Source organism: Dioscorea cayenensis, chromosome 4 (genome assembly GCF_009730915.1).
Source record: "Dioscorea cayenensis subsp. rotundata cultivar TDr96_F1 chromosome 4, TDr96_F1_v2_PseudoChromosome.rev07_lg8_w22 25.fasta, whole genome shotgun sequence".
Taxonomy (NCBI): Eukaryota; Viridiplantae; Streptophyta; class Magnoliopsida; order Dioscoreales; family Dioscoreaceae; genus Dioscorea; species Dioscorea cayenensis.
In genome coordinates, this window is record NC_052474.1 from 3,691,389 (window position 1) to 3,704,492 (window position 13,104).

The 13,104-nt window shown below is 35.8% G+C and overlaps 1 protein-coding gene and 1 pseudogene across 3 annotated transcripts; both read right to left on the minus strand.

Moving 5' to 3' along the window:
• Positions 1-4: 4 nt before the first annotated feature.
• Positions 5-5,713, minus strand: LOC120259024 (polygalacturonate 4-alpha-galacturonosyltransferase-like). 3 transcript variants are annotated; one of them, XM_039266549.1, is made up of 9 exons: positions 5,413-5,713; positions 3,848-3,882; positions 3,618-3,752; positions 3,442-3,526; positions 3,318-3,361; positions 2,748-3,091; positions 2,326-2,683; positions 1,650-2,237; positions 5-553 (listed from the first exon to the last, which is right to left on the minus strand). In XM_039266549.1, the coding sequence occupies exons 1-9, from the start codon at positions 5,504-5,506 to the stop codon at positions 263-265; spliced, it is 1,974 nt and encodes a 657-aa protein (XP_039122483.1). In that variant the 5' UTR covers positions 5,507-5,713; the 3' UTR covers positions 5-262. The 3 variants fall into 3 exon arrangements, with proteins under 3 accessions (XP_039122483.1, XP_039122482.1, XP_039122484.1); XM_039266548.1 differs by having other exon boundaries at positions 3,442-3,529; XM_039266550.1 differs by having other exon boundaries at positions 3,442-3,529; positions 3,618-3,739; positions 5,413-5,449.
• A 5,800-nt stretch (positions 5,714-11,513) lies between these two features.
• Positions 11,514-12,878, minus strand: LOC120258519 (annotated as a pseudogene).
• Positions 12,879-13,104: the final 226 nt, after the last annotated feature.

Sequence of the window (13,104 nt, forward strand, 5' to 3'; positions counted from 1 at the left end):
AATGTGGGAAAGAATCCTGCTTAAAATCAGATTAGTGGTCTCATTGGCTAATGCAGCTTTACAAGGTTGACAAATATTCTTCTTCATAAGAAATGGAAAGATAAAAAAAAAAACAGAATGATTATTAGAAAGAAAAAAAAAATGATATTTAGAGACAGAAGAAGCACTAGCAACGTGAATTTTTTTTTTTTTCTATGTCCAGCATTGCAGAACAGCAGCTCCCAGTATCAACATATCCTGCATAAATGGTTCTCCTTCCTAATCAGCTCTGACTATATACTGAAGTAAGCTTGCAAGTCTGCACGTATGGGTCGTTGTAAGTGATGTATTTGGACCAATATGGCCTGTACCTGGCCATTGCCAGCTCCAACCAAGGTTTCATATTGCCATTGTAGTGAATAACAGCAGCTTTCTTGATCTTTGCAGGATCGATGCTGGGGTTATATCCCAATCCAAGAACATGCCATGATTTGTTCAGGGGATATGTTAACCCATAGAATGTTATCAGTCCAGGCGGCAGTGTGCCGAGTTTCCATAGTGATCTGTTTGCATTCTGTAAACAAAATGAGATCAAGTCAATGATGATGGAAATAAATTAGGGAGTAGAAACATATGATGAACTCTATAATTAAGTGTTGATACAGGTAACATAATGTAAGAAAACAAGTGTGAAAAAACAAATGATAAATAAAAAAGTTCTTAGCATTAGAGAGTCAGGAATCTGATCATTGAGGATAGCAGGGGATGGTTCAACAATGGCATGATTGGCATAATTGCCAGAAGGCATTTACATCAAAATTTGAAAAAAAACCTAAGCAAGCAGAGCACAATACATTACTCAAATCATGTTGAATGTCATACAAGTTTAAAATAGAAAACTGCATTAATCTAACTTTCCTTCCCTTTTGCTACATTCAAGAAAATAGCTAACCATACACACATCATTTGTTTGCTAAATAATGATAAAAGAAATGATAACAAAATTCTAGGGATACTAGTAGGCGAAAATTAATACATGAAGGGAAACAGAGCGACAGAGAAATGCAAACAAGATAGAGAATATGTGCATAAAATTTACAGTGAAAAAACTAAGAGAAGACTTAATGGGAATTCTGGGGAATAGGCAATTATTTTCTGGGCCGCGAATGATGAGCTTATTTTCTAGTTATTTAACATCACACATGTCATAATGGCAACATGGTCAAAAAAGATATAAATCTCTTCAAACAGAGAAGAGATACAAAGCAATAATAACAATCTTCACTCATAATATATGCATAACGCTACCAAACTTCAGCAAGAGTAACTATGACTAAAAACAAGCATAAAATTGAAACATAAATCACCAGCTGAGGAAATGAACCATAAAATTGTGATAAGAAACCTAGAATTGCAAGGTAGACAGAAGTTCCATGGAAGAGTTCCTGCTTAAAAAAAATGAATATCTGAGCATAGCCAGAAAATTTGTAAACATATTATAAAATTACACTACTTACAGTGCCAATAAGTGGGAAACACCGATTATTGGATTTGCAGAATAATCAGCCTTACAAACAAAATAATAAGATGAAGAATTTGATGCAAAACAAAAGAATACACCCAGCAGATATATGAAAAGAAAAGACGGCAATGGAAAGTTGGAAACTAACCAGTGTCTGCCACTTGTGATAAATTCCAGTAATATCCTTCTTCTTCCACACTTTGAGATCAAAAAGATTCATTCCATAAGCCCATCCACAGGCGTTGGGATCAAAATTTTGAGAAATATGAGGGTTCGAGAAATTGAGATATTTGTCAAAACGGTGAAAACTTTCACCACAGGTCTCCACAGCACCATTTACATTTCCCTTAAGATCCACCGACCACAATCCTGTCAAATCCTTCTGAACAACAATATCATCATCCAGAAACAAGATTTTATCCAACTTAGGATAAACCTCTGGCAGATAAAACCTTAAATGGTTCAGCATTGAGAGGTATTTGGGGTTTCGATATTTTAAATTGGAAGAACCTGCAGAGATCGTGGTAGGATGATTGGCCCGAAAATAGTACTCTTTCATGGCAGAAGACTCAAGCTGTCGAAGAACTGGACAATATGAAGAATTCAGCCATTTAAAGTCATCCACATTTTCCACGTGAATGGTTGCCTCACCAGGAGGATTCAGAAGAAACCACATATTCATTGCTCCAAAGTTCAATTTATCAGTAACCAAATGAAAGACGTGCTTCTGTGGGTCCTGAAATCCATTAAAACAGTGGCGCTGAACTATAAGATATGAAAAATGGATGTCAACAGAAATCAGTGTTAACAGAATGTCTATTCACCTTGGCATTCATGATGGTAGAGTTGACAACTACAGATGCAGCCAATACATTGTCAGAGAAGAGAGCATAATGATATAGATTGGGATTTTCCAAATTCTCACTTCTAGGAAATTTCCTTTTCTCGGGTGGTAGTAGGTAGTAATCTATGCTTAGGCGCATAGATAAGCAATGGATTCCATTGGGGATTGTTTTTGCAACCAACTGGCTTAGAAATGTGCTCTGTTTCTTCAGCCCCCTGACCTGTTCATCAGCAGATTGAAGCATAGAGCGAAGATCCCGGGTTACTGCTTTGCACTCAAACAATTGGTCTCTTGCTTTTATTAAAAATTGGCCCATCTCTTTAATTCTCTGTGAGACACTGAAAACCAGGAGGGAATAAGGTACTCACACAACTTACAATAGTCTAAAAACCAAAGACTTACCTATGACGAATTTCAGAATCAGTACTGGCATCTCCCAGTGCACGCTGGCTTTCCTTAAGCTGTCTCAGTAATTCTAGGTAAAGGCCAAGCTTATTCTTGGACTTGGCAATAGATGAGTACACCCTAGCCATGATCATTTGGTCTCTAATCAATCGTACAGTTGAATCAGAGCTTTCGCTGTCAAATTCTCGCCTCCATATGCTATATTTTCCCAAAAACGCAGAATCCACTGCTTTTGATCGCTCAACAGCAGCATTTTCAGGCTTAATTATTACTTCATCATCTTGTTGTCCAGGATTGACTGCTCTCTTATCCCTCTTCTCCCTTTTCACCTCTTCCAATCTCTGATATTTAAAATAGGAAAAACAACCAAAACTCAGATGATAAATTGTAATAGTAAAAATAAAGGTAATTCAAGGAAAAAGAATTAATTCTCCAGCAAACCATCAATCCTTATTTTTTATGTTTGAAATGGTCAGGTGGGGTTGAAATCATTATGTAGAAGACAGTTTTCTTTCTGAACATGAGATTTTGAAAAGGAAAATGAAGACCAAAGCTCAAAAAGGTTACTCTTCGAGTGGGTTTTGCTGAAGTGCCAAGGAGTTGAACTGATTCTGCATTAGAATATTTATATTAAAATAAACTAAATAACACAAAATGCAAAATAATAAGACAGTAATATCATGCAATTCACCTTCCGTTGTCTGCACACTGATAGAAGCAATGTTTTCACACTTGTCGTAACAAATCTTTTCAATACTCAAACCAGCTTCTCTACTCTTCTACATGCAAAAAGATCAGTAATGATCATGATCACAAATTATTTGAAAGAAAATAACTATTCTAACTTGGAAACTAAATGAAGATTACATCTGAAGAGGAATTGTTGGGCTGATCAGCACCGTCTAGTTCATTTGTCATCTGTGAAGATGAATAGTTTTCTTTAACAAACTCAACAGTCGATGCACCTTTGTCATACCCGCTTGCAGAAGCTGTGGCAATCAACTGTGTCAAAAAGAAATACATATTATATACCTAAGCATATTAAAGCAGTAGAAGCAAAAAGTGGAATAAGAGGAATATTGACAAAGCAACATTACTGCTTTGATTGAGGAGTTTCGAATGCCATGCTGGTCTGCAAACAAAGATATCCCACAAAAATTAAGTAAATCAGCTACTCCATGCAAAGAAAATCAATGGATATGAATTTGCAATGGGCAGCCTTTCTTATGAAAGGTCATTGTGGGCGAAAACATTGCAGCAAGAGTCAGCCAAAAATTTATAGATTTATATATAAATCCATGCAGGCAGGTTTCATTCTTCCAAAAAGATTTTTTTTTTTACCCAATTGAATCCTAAATGAAAGCCATTGCAACTTGACTTCTGTGCATAAGATGCAGTTGAAGCATGTAAACAAAAAAAGAATAAGATAAGTAATGGCCACAGCTCAATGATATTAAATTGGCAGAAAGAAAGACTTATAATTCCGCTGTGAGGGTTGTTAGTGAAAAAGAAAAACTAAGACATGCCAATATCTTCTATGGAAGACTAATCAGTAATAATCAGTCCACATTATCAGTTCGGAAAGAGAAATGCAAGAACTTACATATTCCAATAGATGCAGGGACATGAAAAAAATAAAAAAATTTCATCACCAAAGAAAAGTCTAGTTTGCTCCTTGCGTTGATAAAGTTCATTGACAAACCTGACTTCCAAGATGAGTTTCCTAACAAGCATCACTATATTCGACAACTGGCTCAAGCATTAAAAATAGTTTTTTATATGCCTGGCACGACATCTTAGAAACACTATATGCTGATTCATGGCTGCATCTCCATTTTTACAATAAAATCAAAGACCAAAAGATTGCTTTGTCTTGACCATCGAGGTCTGTCGCAATCCAGCATATTTACCAACACTTAAGAATGGTCACTTGAATCAAGTTCATTCACCATCACCCCAACCCGAGAGGAACACTAATTCTAAACATAATACCCTCACGTTGTTGAAACTGACAGTAAACAATATCAATGGAAGTGATGATAGTAATCGTGAATACGGATGAAAAGGAAAAAAAAAAAAAGTATCAGTCGATGTGATTGACTCTAGAGAGGTAAACAAAAGTCCTCCAGGATCCATAAATTCAAGAAAGAAATATTAGTATCAAAGCTTATTATTGTCGTCAATGATTCCACTGCCTCAAACTCACTCTATTCACTCAGATACGTTACTAATCAAACAGTAATTAATTACAAAATTCTTTTTTTTAACGTGCTATGTTTGCTCAACAGGACGTTGGACGATACTATCAAAACCTAAGATGAAATACACAGCGCATGGCCCTCATAATTTATTTTAACTTCCAATCAAAATGAACAGCCAGATAAAAAAAAATTCAAAAACCCCCGCCTGTAATCAACGTTTCTCAAACAACGAAGCAACACAAAAATCAAGAGCCTAAAGGAAAACCCTTTTGCAACAAAAACAAGAACAACAATAAGAAACCACCACAGCACATCAACAAAGCATCAAAGTATCAAAAAACCACAAATAATCAACTCAAGCACAAAAAAATTAATCCACACAAAACCACAAAAACAGATCAATTTCAGATGCAAACATACAACACTAGACAATAACCAGCAAACAATAACCCCGAACTCACCAAGCGTAATCCGGGTCCCAACATCCCAAGCAGCCACCACAAAAATCAACGTCGCCAGAGCGAAAACAAGCAAGAAATTGCCCGAAGACGCCATTGAAGCTAAATCGAACCACAAAAGGAGGAGGAACGGAAACAATGCGAGAAAGGATGGATCAATCCGTCCCTCAGTGGGCGCCTAGAACCGAGCGGAAAGAAGTGGAGTGGTGGGAAGGAGGGGAACAGCGATGAAGAGATCCATTAATGGTGGGAAGTGAATGATGAAATGCCCCCAAAGAACGGCGATGGAACTTTGCGTTAAACCGGGGACATTCTTTATTCTCCGTCGGTTCTCACTGTATTAGGTTTCATATGGGCCCTACTCTACGACGGACTCGGACTTTTTGGGACCCACACCCGCCTGCCTAGCTTCGCGGGTTCGGGTCCCACTTGCTGGATCCGATCATCCGAGTTGAGTTACATCCGTAATGACCATATTAAAATATAAAAAAAATGGTATTCTGTATATAGTATTATATATATTATATATACACCCTTGTGTGTGCATCTATAAATAAGATGTCATCAACCGAAATCTAACTCAAAGCCTACCTACGCAAAGGCATGGCATTGGTGTTTATTAAGTTTGTAGTAATCTTTCACGTCTATATATCATATATGTATATTTTTGATTTTTTTTTTTAAATGAAATTATCTAGGAGAGCTAGCTACTATTACAAACATCGGCTAATATTCTCATCATAGATTTGGTTAGGAATAATATGAGATAAGACTTCGTTTTATCGACTTTTGAGTATGTTACTGTATTTTATTGTTTTGAGCTCTTATGTTTCTTCCACAGTGGGTTGATATTTTGTTTTTCTCTATGTTGAAACGTCTCTAATGTAACTTCTCTTCTGTATTAATATATAGTTTATTTATTTTATAAAAAAATGTTGCATGAATAACAATTTGAATAATAATAAAAAAATGTTGTCGCCATTTGTTAAAAAAAAAACAATTTGAAATCCAATCAACATTAAAGTTTTATATTGACCAAGTTTACAATAAAAGTATGCTTAATAAAGTATCTGATGGTATACATAGAGTTGTTCATTTATGGATTATGGTTTAGAGTCTAGTGTGTGGGGTTTAAAGTTAAGGTAAAGATGGATGTATCAACATACGTTAGACTACTCTTAACATGGATGATATGTTGCGTTGGATTTCTAGGTTTTTTATAGCATTCACAAATTTTATTACTCCTTTATTTTTACTTATTGTATATTAAAAATTGTTTTTAATTTTTTTTTTTACTTGTTGATTTAGAAAATTCATAAAATATTAAATATTATTTTTTCAAATTTATTTTTTATATTTAATGTATTTCTATAATTTGCGATAAACATATTTAATTACATATTTTATTAAATCATATTTTAAATAAGAATAATTTTAAAAAATTAATATAATTTTTTATAAACTTCAGATTTCTAATTAAATTTAACCTATTTTTTTAATCCATGTAAATTAGTTAAAATAGACAAATAAAAAAACAAGAGAGGGGGAGTATTATTTATACACCAAGTTTTTCAACAAAATGGCATGATTATAACAAGAAAAGTTTTGAAGTGAGATGCATCTTAAGGAACCAATTGGCATTGTAATTTACATATTATAACCATTTATTATTTACATGTATTAGAATGTCTAACTACCTAAATTTACCATATTATTGTGTGGTATATATATATCATGGACATAATTTATAATTATTCATTTATCACGGTTTATTAGATTTGTATGACAGTTTTTTATTAGTGTATAACAGTGATTGTTCTTTCACTACGTACAATTTACCATAACATAACTACCATTGGAGTTGCCTTTATCATATAACCAACGTTCATAGCAACCAAGAATGGTTGCTAGCGGTATGTTCATGCTTCTCTTTAATAAAATACATATTCAATATTATACAATAACAGTTCTCATCTTATCAAGACTATGCTAGAAGGAACTATTTTCAATGTATAAAAATATAATTTTTAAATAAAAAGCAATAAACTGTTACTGATCAATAACAATAAAGTGTTGTCTGAGAACAATAAACGGTTACTTGAATCAAATATATTGTAAATATACTTTTATAAACTTCTACTAAACTATAACAAATTGTAATAGGTCAATCATAAACTTTAAATGATAAACATTTAACAATAACATCTACTTATCAGAAAGACTTTTGAGGAATGATTTGATCATATATCCTTTTGAGGAATGATAAAAATTACTTGCATACTCTTGTAAAACCATGAAATTGTTTAAATACTCCTATACAAAATATTATTTGCTTGCATACCCCATAAAACTAACTTTTTTATTTATGTATCCCTGTCGTTAGCTACCGTTAGCCGCCATTAGTTATTGTTAATCACCGTTAGGGTTTATTGAATTAATCATAGTTTTCACTTAATCCAACTTAATAAAATTACCCAATTACCCTTAAAATTATCCAACCTAAACCATTTAGGAACCACTTAGCCGCCATCTTTTAAGATTCCCTTCAAGCCATGCCATCTTACTTGCCAGCTCTTAAAAATTGGCGTCAAAGACGTCTACGCCGTTCTCGAAGGTTTCAACCTAACCCTACTGGATCATCTGAATACCAACTACGCCCGACGCCAAGACATATGTGCATGTGCCGTTACCTTCACCGTCAAAGGTCTCAACATGATCAACGTTGTCGCCGGAGCTTACTCGGAGAACCCCCCAATTGTGTTCATCGTTGGCGGGCCAAACACCAACGACTACTGTACAAATCGGATTTATATGTCGTAATTTTTACCCATTTTTAGGTTGTGTTTGTAAAGAGCATGTGATAATGTAAAATATTTTAAGAATATTTGTAAAAACCTTAAAAATATGAATTTACTCAAAAAAAAATCATGATTTTTAATGATTTTTAAAAATAATTAAAGTGTATATAAAAAAATTACATTGGTTATCTATAATTTAAAGTCTATAAAATATAATAAAAAAATTTAATGGGTATATTAACAAACCTCATTTGTTGAATGAAATGAGTAATATCTATAAAATTATTAGAGATATGTAAAGCAAATCCATTTTTGGTAATTTACCTTTATTTCATCCATTGATTTAACACCATTAAAAATCAACTTAACGCATGACGCATATAAGCAAAATATAATTGATTTGTAGGGGTATACTAAAGCAAATATCATTTTTTTATGAAGATATTTAAGTAAATTCATGATTTTACGGTGGTATACAAGTAAAAAAACAAATATTTTTTTAGAAACTTACATCGATATATATTTACAATAAAAACACTACTGATACATTTGAATAGTGTTAAAAGAGTGGATCCATAAAGGGTTATAAAAATTAAGCTCATCATCTAAAAATTACACACGCTTCCCGTTCTTATTTGGAGGGTTTAATTGTTTTAAATTAAATTTAAAAAATAATAAGGACAAATAATAAAAATTGAAATTGGGAGTTATCATAAGATATACTTCATATTTAAAAATACAAAAACAATAAATAAAACAGCCAGCTAACTATTTTTTATTTTAAAAAAAATATCCATCAACAAAAACATTCAAAAATATTCATAAAAATAATAAAAATTAAAAGTTAAAAAAATAAAGGAAACATCTCATATTTTTTTGACATAAAAAAACAAAAATTTTGGGAAGTTAAAAAAAAAAGGGGCCGCTCAGATTTGTGATGAAATAGAAATAAATATAAAATGGTTTTGAAAGAAGAAATTTTTTTGGATTTTCTTCTCCAATAACAATTTTTTTAAATTAAGGTTGCAATAAGAATTTAGATTTTTTTTTTTTTATTTAGTTGGAGGCAAAGTTTATCACATCAATTTTAGTAGAGGTAAATAATAACAATAATAATAATAATAATAATAATAATCCTAACTACATATATAATATTAACAAGCATGATCGATATTTCAAATTTTAGTGGAGGGAGTTAGAGTTACCCCACCGGCCACCATGTAAATCCATCCCTTTTGCATGAACGTGGACATGGTCTGTGTTTGTTCGTTAAACTTTAAATTGAAAGAAATCTCAAAGGATTAGAGGGCGGAGAAAAAATTAAAAAATATTTCAAAAACAAAAAAGACTAAAAATTGGGTGTAGGTTGTGACATGACCACGTTTATTAAAAGCAAAAAAACATCTCCTTCTGCTCGTTGTCCTGATTGGACAACAGCGGAAACTCTTCATTGCAAGCGTGGGCTGCTGTCGGTCACCTATCTTGGTATCCCAATTTCTGGAAGAAGACCGCGTAGGCAAGACTGGGAAGGAATTATTCAGAAGGTGCAACGTAGACTGGCGTCCTGGAAATTGCGACATATCTCTCTCGGCGGTCGACTTACGTTGGTGAACTCTGTGCTGTCAGCTGTTCCAACATATTAGATGTCCATTTTTCGCATACCGGGCTGGGTCATCAAAGCCATTGACCGCATTAGAAGGGACTTTCTTTGGTCCGGTCCTGATATTGACCATCCGGGTTGCCGCCTGGTCAGATGGAATAATCTTTGTCGACCCCGGGACCAAGGGGGCTGGGGTATCCTGGACTTAATCTGTTTTTCAACCAGTCATTATTGGGAAAATGGTATTGGAAATACATGCTGGATCCTGAGTGGGGTGGTGCCAGGGTCATTCAGTTCAACTATGGCTCCCCCAGGTCTAAGTTGTGGCCTAATCAGACAGGTAGGATTTCCTTCTTTTGGAAAGGAGTCTTGTCCTGCTTGTCGGCTCTTAGGAACTGTTTTTCTATCGAGGTGGTCACTGGCATGGATACTCTTTTTTGGAAAGATGGTTGGCTTGAGGGATGCACTCCAATGAATTTATGGCATGAGGAGTTTAGGGCCAGCCTTTGCCCTAATGGCACGATTTTTGAGCTCCGCCATCTGTTAAATGAGTAACCGTTTACTGATATTGCGTTAATCAACCAGACTCGTGCGCGGGTGTGGAATGAGATTATAGGTTATTGGATAAGATACGGTGGCGATGGAACGGGAATGGGTTGTTCACGGTGAAGTCCTTCTACAACTTCTTAATTGACGGGGGGCTCGGTTGCCCAATCTCTAGGTTCTTTTGGCGTGGGGGCTGTCAAAAAAAATCAATCTCTTCAACTGGTTGGTGTGGAAAAACAAGATTCTGACCTTGAAAAATCTAGCGAGAAGGAGGTGTAACAAACTGCCGACTGACACATGTGTCATGTGTCATGCTAATACTGAGTCGATTGACCACTTGTTCATCCACTGCCCTTTTGCACTTCATGCTTGGGAGTACTTTGTGACAATTCTTAGGCTACCCGGTGTCCCGTCTTCCATTGATGACCTTTGGGGTCGGTGGCGGATGTGTTTACACCATGATAGAAGAACTTTTGGAGATCTTGTTGTGAAAGCTTTAATTTGGAATATTTGGCTTACTAGGAATGATTGTATTTTTAATGCCAATTACATGCCTTCTCATGGTCTCATTGTGAAAATTGATCGCATTCTTGTATCATGGTACTCTTCTTTCGCAGAGGGGGTCAGAGTGAAGATGGAGGACGACATCAGCAAGGTTAAAAAAAGTCTGGAGTTTCTTGGGCCTCGTGCTCAAGGCATCGATGAGGCGAGGACCTCTGTGGAGGAGATTATCCCAGATGATGGCTAGGTTCTGAGTGTTCGTGCTCTTGAGGGTTGTTGCCCGTTTTGTTGTATTTTGTTGTTGTACTTTACCACATCTAGTGGTTGGTATCTTTTGTATTCTCTTTAGCTTTAATATGAAGTGGTTTAACCACCTTATAAAAAAAAAAGTTTCAATGCTTAGCAGAAAAAACCAAGACGGGATTCCTCAAAGAATTACAGGCTCGATTAATTTTTTATTTTTTATTTTTTAAATTAAAGGTATTGGTTCACCACCTAGAACCACTTATCATGCAGCTACTCAAGTGGCGCATTAATAAATAAATAAATAAATAAATAATCAATCCATTAATAATCTTATTCATATAAAACCAGCTGGAGCTTGTTAAAGATCAATCCATTAATAATTTTATTCATATAAAACCAGCTGGAGCTAGTCCTTCAACAAAATCAACACAAAGATTAATTTATTCAATGAAACTGTTTGGCCAATTTGTCCAATTGTCCAAACGTTATAGTTTATTCTGAAGTTCTGAACTCACTTAAATTATTATATATGAACCCCAACCCAGTGGATCACTTAGCAGCAGCAGCAGGAGCAGGTGATTCCTTATCCTTTATCTTCGAGTCCTTCTTCCGCACAAGCTGCGCAAACGTGCAGAGCCCGAACTTGGGCGGGGAGGCCTTGGTCACAAGCTTCGGCAACGGGCGCAGCAGCACCTTGTCCTTGTGTGGCTCAGCAGAGATAGTCCAAGAGATCCTCACCTTCTCCTTATTAACAAGCCCACGATGGAGTACGCTCTTGAACAGGCCATTGCTGAGGATCTCGAGCGAATCACCAATGCGGACGATGATGGAGTCCGGCACGTTCTTGGCCGTGACCCACTTGCCGAGGTAGTAGACCTGGAGGCCGGGGACGTTGTTGTGTAAGATGAAGGTGAGGGTAGTTGACGTCTGTGTCGGCTTCAACGCCGAGGGCCTGTTTGGGTTGGGGACACTTGGGGTAGTGGTTTATTTTCATCTGGAACAGGATGTTCTCCATGCCGCCGGCTTCGGTCTCCAGCTTCTCGGCCGGGAGACCGAGACCGAGGAGAGGAGAGTGAATATCTTTGTCGCCATCACCCGGAGATTTTGGCCAAACTCTTTTGTTACATCACTGTATATATGCATGATCAAGCCCCACGTTGAATATTGTAAGAATAAGAATAAATAAATTAATGAATGATAAATATACATGCACGTACGTGAATAATACTTTTAGAATCAATGCATGCACGTACGTGTGCTTGTGGAAGATGAATATATAACAAATCAACAATTACGTACACATAATTGGAAGGCTTACGAGGCCAAATGGACAAATCAGTCTGATTCTCAGGAAACATAAGGTGACAGACCATCTCAGAAGCACTGTTAGCGAGCTTGCTACCACACCCTTGTATCATCCCAGAGGGCTGATCCTTTGCGTACTTCTCCTTCTCCTTGACAGGCAAATCAAAGAACTGTGTCCCAACCTCACGGAGCTTGTCAAGCTTCGCCGGAATCCCATGTCCAACAATGTGCATGACTCCCCAGTTCACAGCGGCGTCGTGCATCTGCTTGACGCACCTCTTGCGCACAGCCTCGTCGTTACTATCGAGCCCTTTGATGTCAATGATTGGTATCTGGGGACCTTCGTCTGATTTTTTCTCTTCTACGATGGCGACCTTGGTGGCCATTGTTGTGGAGGTTGGAGGTGTGCTTGTAGTGGTGCTAGTGAACTTGGTTTCTTGGTCAAGATGAATGAGTTGATCAAGGTTGGCTATGGTTTATAAAGAGAGAAGGAGATGCACCCACTGAAGTATAAAAAAACTATTACATAATTTACATTGGATTGTTACCGTTATTTTTTTTAGGGTGTTAGATGTCTTTATCATGTTGGATTACTAGTTAAATAGTAATTTTTCTTTATAGATATATGTATATCTATCACGTACTTAAATAATAGTATTTTTTAATAAGGAAAACCTAGTACCTAGTCTCACAAGCTCT

Excerpts from the sequence above, each read along its gene's own strand:
- LOC120259024 (XM_039266548.1), bottom strand. The coding sequence starts at position 5,506 with ATGGCGTCTTCGGGCAATTTCTTGCTTGTTTTCGCTCTGGCGACGTTG. Across the intron at positions 3,092-3,317 it reads CAGCAAAACCCACTCGAAGA|AGATTGGAAGAGGTGAAAAG; the intron begins GTAACCTTTTTG and ends TTTAAATATCAG. Across the intron at positions 2,238-2,325 it reads CTACCATCATGAATGCCAAG|GACCCACAGAAGCACGTCTT; the intron begins GTGAATAGACAT and ends AATGGATTTCAG.